The sequence below is a fragment of the Mya arenaria genome, chromosome 13 (assembly GCF_026914265.1).
Source record: "Mya arenaria isolate MELC-2E11 chromosome 13, ASM2691426v1".
Taxonomy (NCBI): Eukaryota; Metazoa; Mollusca; class Bivalvia; order Myida; family Myidae; genus Mya; species Mya arenaria.
Genome location: NC_069134.1, coordinates 27,275,055 through 27,291,249, shown reverse-complemented (window position 1 = coordinate 27,291,249; position 16,195 = coordinate 27,275,055). Strand labels below are relative to the sequence as shown.

General features: G+C 35.2%; 1 protein-coding gene across 2 annotated transcripts in view; it reads left to right on the top strand.

Moving 5' to 3' along the window:
* The window catches only part of LOC128213947 (signal-induced proliferation-associated 1-like protein 2), a 56,909-nt gene that overhangs the window by 25,991 nt on the left and 14,723 nt on the right, over positions 1–16,195 (top strand). For both annotated transcript variants that reach the window (XM_052920068.1, XM_052920067.1), the window contains exons 4-13: positions 1,727–1,915; positions 2,744–2,819; positions 6,324–6,422; positions 7,645–7,748; positions 8,955–9,112; positions 10,223–10,329; positions 11,207–11,433; positions 12,116–12,261; positions 13,849–13,963; positions 14,312–14,562. In XM_052920068.1, the coding sequence (XP_052776028.1) occupies positions 1,727–1,915; positions 2,744–2,819; positions 6,324–6,422; positions 7,645–7,748; positions 8,955–9,112; positions 10,223–10,329; positions 11,207–11,433; positions 12,116–12,261; positions 13,849–13,963; positions 14,312–14,562 (1,472 nt within the window). The remainder of the gene's footprint in view (positions 1–1,726; positions 1,916–2,743; positions 2,820–6,323; positions 6,423–7,644; positions 7,749–8,954; positions 9,113–10,222; positions 10,330–11,206; positions 11,434–12,115; positions 12,262–13,848; positions 13,964–14,311; positions 14,563–16,195) is intronic.

Here is a 16,195-nt window from a genome sequence, read left to right as displayed (position 1 = left end):
AAAACTAAACAAAAAAGAAGCGTTTGTTATACTTTTATCATTTATTTACTTTCAAAATATGTATTGCTTTATAACCAGGTGAATCGTGAATCGATTCGTTGATCGCATGTCAAAGATCGCGATTCGAATCAGATCGCCTTTTGCTCGGCGATACACAGCCCTACAAACATTGTAAAATCTGGTAATCTTTGAGAGTGCAGCTTTAAATCTTTGAAAAAGTCCTGTATTCTTGGTACATTAAATCTACAATTTGAGCAAGCCCGAAAAGCATTTTACCTGTGCAAGGCTTATGGGCTTGCTCTAATTTTGGTCAGTCATTTGGTATGAAAAACAAAACATGTGCTGAATAAGCTATATAAATAATATTTCTCACCAGGTTATTAGTAAAAAAAGTGACACCAACTTGACTCAAGTTAGAAAAAAAGGACAAAGATTGAAGCCGAAATATGATGAAGATTTGGACAAAAATCAAGAATGTAAAATGAAACATGATGTCATTTGTTAATTTAAGCCACTTTGAGTGGGTCAGGTTTCAGTAAATGGTGTTTTGTTGTTCTGAGTTTCTCTTTTATGGGTATTCATTCATTCAGCTGCTCGGTCAATGTTTTGAAGTCGAAAAGATGCAAATGTTGATATTAGATTTTCTTTGTTATTGTAATTGGTTGGAGTTCAAAAATGCAGCCTTTCGGAAGTCATTGTTGTCAGAAAATTGATATGAATAGTGAAATTTTATTTATTTGAACAGCTCAGAATGTATTTTAAGGTTCTTATTCATAAATAACTTGTTTAAAATGATGCATTAATTTATGAGTTAAGTTTTAAGACAGTACTATCTACATACATAAAATGTAAACATGAATTAAGTTTAGATGTTCATAACGTTAAACTGCTGATCAAATTGTTAAAAATAGAAGTGTTTTACGCATTTTGAGTTTATTTTATTTCTTAAAATTTATGAAACTATTGGTCTTAGTTATTCCTCTTCTGAAAATGTGAATTAGTCTGTATAAACACTGACCTAATTTTGTTTATCATTTTATAATCTTGAAAGGATTGTATAAGAATGTAGCGGAAATATGCAGCTTTACATACTTGGCAAAAAATGTTTCATGGATAAGTTGGGTACTTAAGATGTTATACAACAACTTGAAAGTCATTTTCATCAAAACAATAGTGTTTCCGTACTGATAATTATGTGGGCGTCTTTGATGGGAGATATTTTCCCACAGAACTGTTTAATCAAAATTAAAGCTTATGAATGATAAACAAGGCAGCCACAATTTAAGAATGGGTTTCAGAAACTCCTGGAAAGATTTCTTTTCTGTCGGTTGTGAAAATTGTCCTTATTTAGTCACAAGCCATTTCTAAATGACCCAAGGGAGATAATTGAGGGCTTGTTGGTCTCCCAGACTTTGTTAAACTGCAGGTACGATGTTGACCTATTTAAATATGAGATCCTTCAAACATTACCTTCGCATTGAACCAGCCAGGCAAATCTTTTTCAGTAGGTGGCTTATGAGTTTGGGCTAATTTTGACCTCCGAATCATGGCTTGTTGCTTGTTATAATTTCGAATACAGGTGCGGGAATTAAGGCTTGTGGTAAATTCAGCCACTGTTTTGGGATTTAAGGCTTCTGATAATTTCGACCACTAAAAGAGTAATAGAATTGTCAAGTCACAAGCATTGATTATCAATTCTCTGACTGTTCTCAATTCTATATTCCAGTTGACAGTATTACGCGGCTCCATCCTAGAGGATGCAATCCCGGCATCAGGACGTCTCAGTAGTTCCCGCGGGATTCCTGTCAAGGATCTGCTGGAGTTTCTCGCCCCTGACGTGCAGGCATCATGTCTACGCCAGGCGACGAGTGGACAGAAAACATTTGACCAGCTGATGAAGCTCGATGAACAGAGGGTAGGGAGTGTAGTAGTTTATTATTAGGCCTTAAATACATCAACATTTGGTTCGGATTTCCTGACCCTACCTACAAAGTAGGCGCCGACCCTTACATTTTTATAGTCAAATGGTAAAATTGGAAGTGTGTGTTTTAATATGTAGTTTAAAATCTTTAAAGCTTTATACAGAAGAATATTTTAACACCATTCTCCATTGATGACAATAACGTTCTGATATAAGGACTAATAATTACAAAGATACCTATCTACCCTACCTGTTTTTGGAAAAGACGTAACCCTAACCAGACCAATTTTTGTGGCTTTATCTTTCTTTGTTGTACAAAGTTTGGTGTATTTTCTTTGATTAAATATTTGAGACATAAATAATTGTTAGATGTTAAGTAATCTAGACCAGTGCTTTAAATATTGAACTATAAATTTCATAGCTGGTTATGTTTGTGACAGGAAAGATAAAAAGCTTAATATATTTGTCTAACTTATTTTTTCCACCCCTTCATTAATTAACATTAAAGAGTTTGTCCATTTGAATTTTATGCGCATTGTTTTCTTTACACTTTTTCTGCTGAAGTCCTAGGACACTTGTGGTTGACAAATTTGGGGTTTCTGGTACATTATTTGGCTAAACCAAATATAGTCGATGACAATCAATGAATACAATTTTGGGTCCCAGGAATGCATAGTTAAGTCAAAATCAGAGTCCCTAGCTTGAAAACTGTGACAAGAACTCAATTACAGTTTCTGTGTCAGAGAAATCAATCCGAAGCTTAACGCGAGCTTTGAAGTTACATTTGTAGTAAATTATTATTTTACCTTTTTTTTTTTACAGATATTCAACACGTATAAGATCGGCATCATGTTGTGCAAGGCTGGACAAACCACAGAGGAGGACATGTACAATAATGGTTAGTTACTGTCTTTCAATTTGTTAGCTCCCCTGTTTATTACATGCTTTTCCGGTGGTTTAATGAGATTTAACAGTGAAATAAAATCAATATTTTACTGTTAAAACAGTGAGTATATCAGATTGATATTTTTCATTGTTATGTAATTTTAGCCCACATTCATTTCCAAATCAAACATCAGCATGCACAGGGCTTGGAAACAATTTCAATGAAGTCATTTCTGAAATGACATTAAGTGCGCATAAAAATTGGCGTGTTTGTCTAAAGAAGTGCTATTAAATGACTTCCAGCTTCAATTTAGGCATATAATAAAAGGAAAAATTGTTTGTGTAAATGTAAGATTAATAATATCTGTCATGTGTTCCCGTTCCAGATAGAAAAATCCGACCCGAGGGCACCTGCGTTGCCAGGTAACGAGGCTTACCGAGTTACCGGCTACGCAGCGTGCCCGAGTGTCGAATTTTTCTATCCGGAACGGACACACATGATAGATATTTTTTCTAGCACACCTTAAATTACATTTTTTTTGTGAAGAAAATACAAAAAAAGCGCGTTTTTGTACATTTCCCCAAAAAGCGCTTGCGATGATATTTTCTGACGTCATGACGCGCAGTAATTTGTATTCACTGCATACGTCAATAAGTTCCTTCGCTATCACGTCTTTTAAGGGTTATTTTGTTTTGTTTTTAAGGAATATTTTTGTAAAGTTAATGTTAATGGATCTTATCTATTGAAATCTCATAACTATGGTTACATTAAGTGTTTAATAAAAGAAATTGAAAGTATTACGTCACAGCGCGTGACTCATCTGGCATGGGGGGATTCATGATGGAGTTTTCCAGCACGGTTGAATTTACCGGAAAGGCCTATCCGGTGTGCTAGAAAGCAAAATATTACACCTTGTGAACACTAAAAGTAAATATTTAACTCGTGGCTACTCTACTCATGAAATAAATCTTTGGTTCTTTGGTTGCTGACTTGATAAAATGAATTTCGATCTTTCACTGAAACAAACGATTATCTTCTACAAGGCTTTTTCACCTTTGCTAGGGGCCAAAATAAGGCTACTTCACAATTGGGAAAAATGGCATTTTTTCCCAATTTCCAGATATGTTTTTCACAAATCCCAGATATTTTTCCCAAAAAGGAAGATCTTACTTCAAAAATTTATTCTGCTTGAGCAAATTATTCTTTTTTATCTTTTAAGTTGACATAAGAAGAAAGCTGTATAATTTAAACGTTATTCGAGGACCAATTACTCCATAGAATTATATTTTTATCAATTCCCCATTTTGAGACGTTAACGCATTTAGATTTCCCAATTTGCAGAATTTCACGCGTGTAAATTTCCCAAAATGAAAAGGTTAGGCCTCTTCACAATTTTTGGTGAAAAAGGTCTGCTCTATGTCTCACAGCCTTGGTGTCGTTGGTGTTGTTGGTGTCTTTGATATGCAAAAACTTCAACCTTGGTCATAATAAAAAAAACAATATTTATATTCAAAAGAAACTTGGTACATATGTTGCTGGAGACAATTCACATATGCATAGCAAGATACATACCTCTAGCATTTTTTTTTCACTAATAAGACAACAACAAAAAATGTCCGTTTCGGGTAACCTATAAAAATGCACCGACCCTAACTATTTTTTTCTGTTTCTGAGCAAAAAAAATATTCCTTGGCGAATAGAGAGTTACGAAGGGTGGATTAATGCAGATTTTAATCAGAATTATTGTTTATATGATAAAACAAAGTCAGGCAATGACAGTAATGTAGGAAAGACTGCCATGTGCAAGAAAACACTCTGAACTTACGACAGATTTTGAAAAAAAAATATCAAAAAATCAAAAAAAATCCCAACCTACCCTACCTAGAAATTTTGGGAAGGTTACCCCAAAAAAACATGCAGCCATTATAGGGCGCGGGCAGACCTTTATAAACTCAACAAAAACAACTAAACAAACAATTATTATTTTTTGGCCTAAGGGAATAATTGTGGGGTCCTTTGATGGGGGAATAAAGCGTCATTTTGGCAAAAAGGGTAAAAATACTAACATGATTACTAAAATGTTGAACTTGTTTTGAAACCTTCCATTCAACAATCTATCGACCTATTCATGAATGGCAATATATTGCTACATTTGCTAAATGTAGAGAGGTCAAATTCTCCTTGGTCAGTTTTTTCTTTTTCCAAAAAATTAAAGGGGATTTTTTTTACCTTGGTAGGGAAAAATTATGTACTTTCTCAGGAGGGGAATGTGGTTTAATTTCAACCCCAAATCACGCCCAAAAACAAAACAAAACTCACTTGACGGCACTCTGGTTTTGCTACTTCCTGAAGTTATTTTGATAGGATCAGATGTAAATTTAAGATACAAGGAAATATTTTTGCAAAACTTGAATAAAAGGAAATCAATTATGAATATATTTGAAAGAGCAATGCTGATATTTCCATAATCTAATGAAATGTACATTAACTTCCAAAATGATCTAATTTTAGGCTGATTGTTAGGACTTTGTTTAAGTTAACAAAGTTGTTAACATCATCGTTGTTAACTTTCAACTTGTTACTGCTCTGGAAGTTTAATCCACATGCTTGTGACCTATTGTATTTCTGACAAGAATCTCCACAATTGTTTCTGCTGTATTTTTTATATATAATTATTTAAGTTTGTGACCACATCATCAAATATTTTCAAATTTAACAATGTCATTAATCATGTTGTTAACTTTAACAAATTTCTGAACAATTGGCCTGTAGTCAGCTCTTGTAATGGTTAACGATTTTTAGTCTGTTTTTTTTTTTCAGAGAAATAAAATCAATATCGTCTTAGGCTAGGTTTCATTATAGTTGGTCGTGTTGTTTTACAAAATCTTGAGCCAAGGTTATAGCTCATAATCCTTTTGGTATATTCCAATGAAACTTGGCACAAATGTTGCCAGAGACAATACTCATATGTTAAGCAAGGCACATAATTCTGGATCCTCAGAACAGAGGAGATGCAATATTTTAAATCTTAAGACATTTCAGCCCTTTTTCCCCAAATTTGAGGAAGTTTGGCGGGGCCTTTTGACAGGGGAAATTTAACTTGTATATTGCAAAATTAGGGAATTTACAAAAATCTTGTTACCATCATGCAAGCTAGATTATCGATTGTTTGAAACTTAACATGGTGCCCACCTGATCTTTACCTGTTTTCACAGTTTGACAATGAAAATATGACTTCTACAGATAGTAGTAAATAAAATTTCCACAATGGGGGAATTTTTGACACAACCTGGGGAAAAATATATTCTTTACTCCATGGGGAATGGGGCCCAATATCGGCCCCAAATTTGCCATAAAAAAATGGGCTGCATTCTGATACAGCTGACATATCCGTCTCAACCATTTTGTCCTAGGTTTAATCTTTTGTATGATCAAAGTGTTTCTTCCCCTTCATTATCCGTGCATGTTCAGTCCAATCCTTCTTTGTACATGTACATAAACATTTGTTTTTTCAAGAGGTGGGATGCCCTGCGTTTGATGAATTCCTTAGTTGCATTGGAGAGAAGGTCCGCTTGAAGGGCTTCGAGAAATACAGAGCCCAGCTCGACAACAAAAGTGAGTGCTAATGTTATCTTGCTGTTTTCTCTGGTTCATCTGGTGTCCAGCCCCTTTAAGAGTTAAGAAAGCTTCTCACAAAATCAACCGCCAAGGTTGCATTTAGTCATTTAATGGTCTTATGAGATGGGTTATTCAGTGATTTGTGTATGTGCGCTAGCTCTCAAAAAGACTCTTATCAAAACTCAAAGATAGTTAATAATTATTTGATAAAATTGGCAGCTGGGTACAGCTAATTTTACGATTTTGTACAGCAAAAAAACAAACTATTGCTATTACTATTGCATGTCATAATGAACAAACTTACAACTGTGAGATTCTGTTGTCAATCATCTTGGGCAAACAAGGTACTTAATTCTGTTATACTTTATAAATACTGTGGGACAACTGACTGACAAAATCTGGTTTAAAATAAATGTGAATGGCCAAGGGGAGGCAACTCTCATGATAGTCTAATGTATACAGGATGTATAATAATTTATTAAGATACTTTCTTACTTGAAATATAACTGTTTCAGCCTACTAATTGTACTTACCCTGTATTAAACGACTTTGAACTAATGTAAAATCCTATTTTTCAGTGGTCAAAATTAGTTGAAAAAAACATTCATTGTTAAGTGCTTCCGGGCTTTCACTAATTCTGGATTTTATATAAAAATGTCGATCCAAAATACTTGTGTGAGAATTTTGGCTTGTTCCTTCAAAAGACAATTTTTGTTTAAGCCTTTAAAAAACCCACCTGAATTTATGACATTCCAACACAAATTGGCCAAAACTCTCCACCAAAGAGGTTTTTCGACCCATGATTAGAAAAAATCAGATTTTCCAAATTATACTTGTTGACAATTTGTGTTGATTGTTGTAAAAACAAACATAGTGTTTTGAGTGATAAGCCTGAAATGTCTTGCTTAATAATGCATTTATGGAAATGATTAATTACTGAAAACAAGACTGTAACCGTGTATTTTATAGCTGAAAACGCACAAATATTAAATGACTGGTGGGTTCTAAAAGATTTACAGTGATCAACTATCCTCTCATAAGGTAGAAATACCGTGTTTTCTGCACCTTTCTTACAAATTAAACACAGTATCCTTCATAAGAACCATTATTTGTGATATTTATTCATCTTTTCTATAAATTTAAACAAAATGGTTTTAATTGTGTTACATCGTTTTGGGGAGTATGAGTGCATCTTTAACAAACGCTCTTACCGTTTCAGCTGACTCTACGGGAACCCACTCTGTGTACACGACCTTCAACAACTGTGAGATCATGTTCCATGTCTCCACCATGCTCCCCTATACACCGAAAAATACACAACAGGTCAGTCTGGGTCAGGATTACTTGCTTGTTTAATGATGTGATTTGTCTGTGATTGGTGGATTTCCGCAGATCTTACTGGGCAGATGCCATATTCCGGACTCTTTTTAATGGTTTCTTTTAGGATTTCTAAACAAGTTGATATTTACAAGCATGAAACTTTCATAAAATAATTTTGGGTTCTTATTTTATAGCTGCTTAAAGTTAAAACAAATAAAAACGGAGATTGTATATAACATAGCCACTAAAGTTGCTAAACAAGAGCAGCCAATTTTACGCAGCAAAATGCCTCAATGTTCAGAATTTTAATCAGTTTTTTTTCTGATAAAATGTACCAAATACCTGAAAAAATGACATTGTTTATTAAAACAAATCAGTTAATCATGGATCCTGCAAGCGTTTTATCACTGCAAGAATTCATATGTGTACAAATTCAAAAATTCAATCCCCTCGACACAGGCTTGGGGACTCGGTTAATATTTAGCCAGTTTAAAAAAAAAATAAAAAAAATATTGCCCATGTTTAGTGATAAATCGGCAATATAATTAGTCAATATAATAGGGTTTTTACCTCCCTTTGCTTCAAATGACTTGAATGTTGCTTCATTTGAAATATTTCATGAAAACAATAGAGTGAGTATGATTCTTTTGTTTATTTAGAATGTTTATATTGTAAATAATGAACTCCCAGGGACCGGCGAAAATACCTCGAGCCTAAGAAAACTCAAGTCATGTGAGATTATTTACCTTCAGTATAAAGAATTGATCCTTTATATCTAGTTCAAGCCAGCGAGGAATTTGAGCCAAGCGAGTTTGAACCAATGGGGTTCGACTGTAAATAAATACTATAAACATAAATTTAGACAATTTTCAAAAACAAAAGCGCTGTGTCATCAACTTAACTATATTTAATAAAGCTCCATCTTTCGCTTTAAAATTTAAATAAAAATGGAAAAATATATCACCAAAATGGTTTCAGCCCTTCAACTGCCTGGTCAATCACATTCCTGTGTTAAGATTGCTCACAGATTGAAAATAATGGAGCCAATACTGGTTTCTATGCAGGAAATGAACTCACGCATTATTCTAAAAGCTATTTTCGTAACATTCCAGCTTCAAGTGTGAACTAAATTTCTTTGATCTCATAACTATGTGACATCTTATACTTTCTCTCCTGCTTTCATCATAAATCACTCTTTCTCTGTTTCAGTTGTTGCGGAAGCGCCATATCGGTAACGACATCGTGACGATAGTATTCCAGGAGCCTGGAGCTCCACCCTTCACCCCGAAGTGCGTCCGCTCGCAGTTCCAACATGTGTTCATCATTGTTAGGGCCCATAATCCTTGTACCGAAAAAACATCATACAGGTATGTGTTCAGAACAATAGCCAGTGTTCGATTGACAAGATTTTACCCATTTGTATTAAACAGTTGTAAATCACAGTGCTCCAGTCAGGGTTTGAAAACGTGCAATGTGCTATGTCAGAAAGGGCACTTCTGATGCGCATTGAATGAGCCTTAAATGGGGCACATGCAAGGGTCAATGTTCAATTCTTATTGTGTATGTTTTGTAACTAATTTCAATACTTATAGTTTGTTACGAAAACATAGTTTGTTATGAAAACCTAAGATGTTATCTTTACTTAAGTGTCAAAATTATGTTTATTAATTATTTTTAAACTTATTTCTGAAAATACTTGGGTTTGACAATATGTCTAATAGATATCAAATTTAGTGTATAATCATAAAAGAGGAGGGCTCGATCAAACAAAAGGGCATAGTAAAAGTCAGCAGGGTGCCGGAAAAAGGCAGCAGGGTGCTTGCCCCTGCTATTTAGGCCTAGCTGGAGCCCTGTATCAGATATATTTTACTATGCATTGTAAGGGCTTAAAACCCCTTATATTAAAGCAATGAAAGGCAAGGTACTCAAGGATCTAGTTACAATCCCTCAAAAAAGGTTGGAAAGGGGGTATGTTGGCATCACCATGAGGTTGTTTGGTATGCCTGTTAGTCGGGCGGTCAATTAGTCGGGCAGTCTATTGGTTGTGCAGTTTGTTGGTCGCGTGGTGTGTTGCAAAATAAATATGGAGTGAACTATTTTTACAGCTTATAACAAACTGATCTAAAACTTGGTACATAGGATCACCATGGATAAAGTGTACAGGTGCATGCATGTTTGATCAAGAGTTATGGCCCTTTGCATAGGATTTTAGAAGAAATGTTCACTCCATTCACTTCTGTTTACCAGGAAGGGGCTATCACAGTTGTTATCATAAAAACTGAGGTAAAAAAGTGTTTTTTGACAAAAGGTTATGTAACGTTTTGTTGAAATGAAAATAAGCGAGATTCTGCTATAAATAATTATTTGCATCAAACTTGCAAATTATAATCAACACTTAAAAGAACAGTTGTACCTGTTGAGATGAGTGTCTAAGTCTTATGACTGGTTTGAAATATTTTTGCAATGATCTTTTACAGCATTGCAGTCAGTCGATCCAGAGATGTTCCCCCCTTTGGTCCGACCATTCCAGAAAACGCCAAATTCTACAAATCAAGGGAGTTTGCGGATTTCCTCTTAGCTAAAGGTACTCATAAAACATGATTTAATTTAGACGAGCTTAATGTTGATTTGAATTCAGGGCAACTACGTATGTGGTAAGAGTTGTCTATTAATCAAACTGTCAGCCTTTCACCCAAGGTTGAGAGTTTGATCGCCACCAGGGGTATTTTCTACTGGCCTCTCCGAACAGGCACTAGTACTGGCCCCATTTTCTTGAAACTTCCTAAGCTTAATAGGCTTAAGTACCTATTTCCAATAAGTCAATATACATACTGAAATTGATATGATTATCATAAACATAACTCCTTTCTTGAGTATAAAAACTCTTAAAGAAGTAAATATTATGGAAATCAAAAATAGTGAGCGTAGCTTAATCCTGTTATAAGGGACTTATGAAGTTTTGAGAAATTGAGACCTGGTCTCTGTCCAGGAGACAAACTTGAAAATGATATTAGCTATCAGCTTTTGTCACAATCAAGATAAAATAAAGATGTATTTATAAAACTTCTGTAATTTTATGTAAGTATGTAAAAAGGAACGTTGACTCCTTTACTTGAATAAAGAATCAAATTTAAGACCTGGGTTCTTATTCCATAATAGTTCTCCCACGTTTTGTGCTATTTACTTCTCCAACTATCTTTTAAAAGGCTATTCAATTTATATGTTAAAGCCACCTCAGGAAGGCACTTTGAAATTGGATCCCCCCCCAACACACACAGCACCCTTAGTAAAAACCAAACTGGAAACTCACTTCATAGACTTGCTTTATTTTGCCTTCCTTTGATGTTGTCGATGATTAAATGGAATATCTTTTTCTAAAACAAAGTTTGATTTGAGTATTTGTACAGTTTTACTTTCTGAAATTGGAAATGAAGCTTAAAATCACCTTTCCTTCCCTACAGTAATAAATGCTGAGAATGCAGCCCACCACTCGGAGAAGTTCTCGGCAATGGCTGTCCGCACGCGGCAAGAGTACTTGAAGGACCTGGCGACAAACTATGTGACGAGCAACTCGCTGGAATCGGCATCGAAATTGAGCAAGTTTGTCAGTGGGAAGAAAAAGGAGAAGAACCGCGGGAAACTGATCCCCGACAATTTCGCCCTCGGTGCTTTAGTCTGGCATGTTAAGGTGAGGGGGATTGGTTTATTGATATTAAGGCCTTAAAAAATATAGCGATATTCTGGCACTTTTTTAACTGAGGAGTTTGCTGCCATGTAGTTATTAATGAGAAAAAATAATATATTAAGGTTAATATTTTTTATCTGTACCTTAATTATATGCTTGATATTTTTATATCATTTTAATCAATAAAGCATTAAAATTAAAACAAATGTTTTGCATAAACCTAAATTGTGCACCTTGAAAACTGAAGTTTCCTTATCTGCAGAGAATACATTAAGCATAACCCTTTGAACAAGGTGGAATAAAATGTTTAAAGAAAGTGTGGAATGTAAGGAAATGGCACTACAGTTGAATCTCTGCATACCAAAGTCTTAGGGACCACCAAATTATTTTTTTGAGATAATGAACATCCGATATATCTGAAATATAAAACATGTCTAACTTAACCCAACACATTAAAAAAATATTCGACATAACCAGAACATTTAGATTACAGAGTTCAAAATAACGAGTTTATATGTAAAGAACTTCGGACACATCTAAAATACAGCCCCATACATTTTTTTCTACCAAGAAACTGACTTAAATTTAATTCCCATAGACAAACAGCTGCATTATGCAACAAATGAGATATTTCCAATGGTTTTCCAAACCCATGTGTATAGCTGAAATGGCTCACTTGATACAGGTGGAGGATGTGAGCCAGCCGTCAACTGTTGTGTGCTACCTGGGTATTGCTGCGGAGACCCTGGTGATCGTTGAAGAGTCGACTGGTCATGTGATCTTTACCACACACTGTGGCTCTGTCATTGGCTGGACTTCACAGGCCATCAGGTAATATAATAGTAGCATGCTAGTATTCATAAGGTTCAATGGCGTATGGGGGATCTATTGTGTTGTGGAAAGCTACTTTCCTGGCAACCAAGGGGTCGCAAATATAAATAAAAGTAACCATCTTTTAAGACAGACGTTAAAGTGACACTCTTATTCAAAATCAGTTCATACATACAGTACACTCAACGAGTTAGACCCACTTTCCTCGCTCACTCCGAGGGGTAAAGTCGATGATCGCAGGTTTCCTCCAAGGGTAATACTGTTGCCCTCGCTAAAATCCCTCCGAGTTCCTCCGAGTGGCTGGCTTACCGCCGAGTTTAATATGAACGATAGCGTTGAGAATCGTCCGATTTTATGACCCCGCGGCGGAACTCCGAGTCTTATCAGATAAGCAAGAAATCATTCTTGTTTAGAAGTTATTTATTTTTATGCTTATGCACATTGTTAAGCGTAAAAGATTCTTACATGTACCAACGTTTAATTTGTATTTATGTCCGTAAACGCCAATTGAATATTGTCTTGATTATAAACATTGAATCATTAAAGTATATCCACTAAGTTATTGCATCATAAAGCAGCCGACTATTTACACGATTCTGAACCATGACCTCTGACGTCAAGCGCGTGATCAATACAATTTAGAATATACTATTTATTATTGGTGGTTAAAAATAGCTATGACGTTTTATGGAATTTTCCACAGAAAAGAGGCAAGAAGGCCTTCAAAACCATGCGCTGTGAACTTTGAACGCGTTGTTTGACCTCCTGATTTTCCGAAAATGTGTAACCTAGAATTTCTCGGACGAAATTTGTTTATCAGTCATTAGCAAAAACACGTTGATAAGATGCATGTGCAACTAGTGAAATACGACTGCATTCTTGTGGTTAGCTAACTTCATGCAAAACGGGCAGAGGAAAAAGAATAATAGCAATTTACTGGAGCCGTATTAATCGGTTGAAAATTTTAATAAAATAAATATAACTTTAGCGTAGATTCTTATCTAGTGTCCGCAGAGTTTCGCGGAGTTAACCCCTCCGAGGAACGCCGAGTTCGTTATTCTTCGGTCGACTGATCACCGTCCGAGGGCCTTTAATTCAAACTCCGAGGAACGCGGACAGTCGATAAAATCATTGTGTTGGCTGCAATAGCAAAAATCCGCGGAGGGAAACGGAAAGTGGGTCCAACTCGTTGAGTGTACTGTATGTATAACAAACATCAGTTTTGACTGATACACCTTTAACTACTTACTAAATAATGCGTTTATGGAAAATATTAATTACTGATAGCAATATTGTAACCTTGTATTTTATAGCTGAATACGTAAAAATATTTAATTGATTGGTGAGTGCTAACAGATTTACTGTGATCTTCTATCATATCATAGGCTTGTAATACCATGTTTTCTGCACCTTTATTTCAAATTAAACCCTGCATCCTTCATAAGACCCATTTTTTTGGACATGTATTCCTCCTTTTTGATATATACTTAAACATTTGTATTAATTGAGGTAAATCTTATTTGGGAGTAAGAGTGAATCTTTAAGTATTTTGAATCTTATTTGAAGTGTCTCTTGTTTTGTTTCCAGCCTGCGCCTGTACTATAGACAGGGGGACTGTTTGGTGTTACAGCCTCTCAGCGGAGATATGGAGGAGTTACAGGAGATTGTGACACGACTCCGAGCTGTTACCCCTGGATGTGAGGTAAACCTTCACATTTAGATCAGGATTTAGAGATTTTATTGTGGAATCACATAGTATGAGGGAACTGTAGAAAATTGTCATGCAACACCAGGGGCAGCCATTTAGCAGACAAAAAATACAGTAAAACAAGAATGTCATCATTTATGTGTGAAAAATGCTCAACCAATGTGCATGGTCACATGATCTTATGATAAAGTGCTTCTAAGATAGTTTTTCTATATTGCACGAAAATGAAACTGTGTCAAAAGTCTTCAGCTGCCAAGTCATTCACATCCCTGTAAAAGTTGAGTATACCAATGTGTTCCTGACCCATTGTACTATCAGTGTTCCTTTATTATCTGTTTCCAGACCCAAGAGCTGACCCTGAAACGGAATGGGCTCCGTCAACTTGGTTTCCACATACAGGCGGAGGGCATCGTCACAGACGTTGAGCAGAACGGGTTCGCATATGTGGCCGGGCTTAGGAAAGGCAGCCGATTGGTCGAAATCTGTAAGGTCGCTTCAGTGACCCTGATTCATGACCAGATGGTGGATTTGTTACGGACGTCAGCTACTGTGAAAGTCGTGGTGATTCCCCCAATGGAGGACGGTTCACCGAGGTAAGATCGCGTTCTGTTTATGGAACTAATCGCAGAGTGTAATCAAGACTGTTCTTACCAGAAATAACATTCCTTCATATTTATGGGAGGTTGATTGGTTGATATTAAAATGCATTTATGGATAAAAATAACTTACATGGTATTTTTGCAGTCATAACCGGACACATATAATGAATGGTACAATATTCAACCAGTCAACTTTGCTTCAAATCATTTGTAATTAAATATATCCTATTAGTTTTCACTTGCTAATATAGAAATCATCTCTTTATAATCAAAGCATAGATAATTACACAGTGAGTGATGCTTTATTCATCAGCCAGCGTGGTTCATCATGAATTTGTCAAAATATTTGTTTTGCGTATATCCATATCATTATTATTTGTCAATTGACTTCACTTCATCCAAGTTTTGAAACGTTCTGATAAGCTTTAACATTTAATACAGTTCTTGAATTTCTACTCTGAATGAAATTGCTATTTTTTAATATAGGCATTATAAAGAGATGACCATATTTTACATAAAAAAAAGATTTTTTAGAGAATATTAATGTAAATCCATTGTAAATAATAGCATGTAAAAAAAAAAAATTGGTGTATAGGAAAATCAGTAGGATCTAATTTGTTAAAGGAATATATCGATCATTTATTCGCATGATATTGAAATTAATCAGCTGTGGTCGAAATTAGCACAAGCCCACAAGCCCTTTATTGGTAAAATGCTTTCTTGGGGTTGTTTGAATTCTAAATTTTATATATCGGGGTTTGTTTAACTCGTCTGTCACAAAGCTCATATGTAAGAATGCGGGCTCGTTTATCGTAAAGTCTAATTTCGATGACTGAATAAGTAATATTGTTGTTGCATTTTAATGAAACAGAATCTTTAAGTATAACACTGCCAGTGTACCAAATCGCTTACCAATATCTTGCGTAAATCATTAAGCACTTAACATCTTGCATATATTAGAATCTTTGTCTTCTCTGAAATTTCTCCCAAACTTATGCATAATGATATTGAAAACTGATTAATATATGTTCCTTCTGACACTCCTGTCTGAGTTGCTGTGATTCAAAGTCCCTTCTTTTACAATATGCACACCACATTATTCATTTGGAACACCTCAGCCATTTTCTATCGAAAACAACCCCAGATGTATGCTGGTACATAAGTAGAAGTAGTTGGTAAGATTTTATTAGAATTAATAAATTGTAGTGTTTGAACATGTATTTGTATTACTAAGTTTAAATTGATTGCCAATGAAGTGTATTATGTCATAAATGATCAAGACTCCCATGAGTTAAGTCATGGAGTATTACTGCTGGATGGAAATTTAAGTCATGGAGTTTAACTGCTGGATGGAAATAACTACGCAATCTATTTGCAGCATAGTTAAATTTAAAGATTGTCAAACCGTCCATATACAACCGACCTTGTTTTCAATGTCAAACCATCCATATATATCCAAGGTTGTTTTCGATGTCAAACCATCCATATACATCCGAGGTTGTTTTCGGTGGAAAATGGCCGAGGTGTTCCGAATGCTCATTAAAAGCTCTATTGATTTAGCTCTTTTGTCTGCTGTGAAATTTCCTGCCCATCACTTAAATTCTGAAGTTTTTTTATCACACATTTT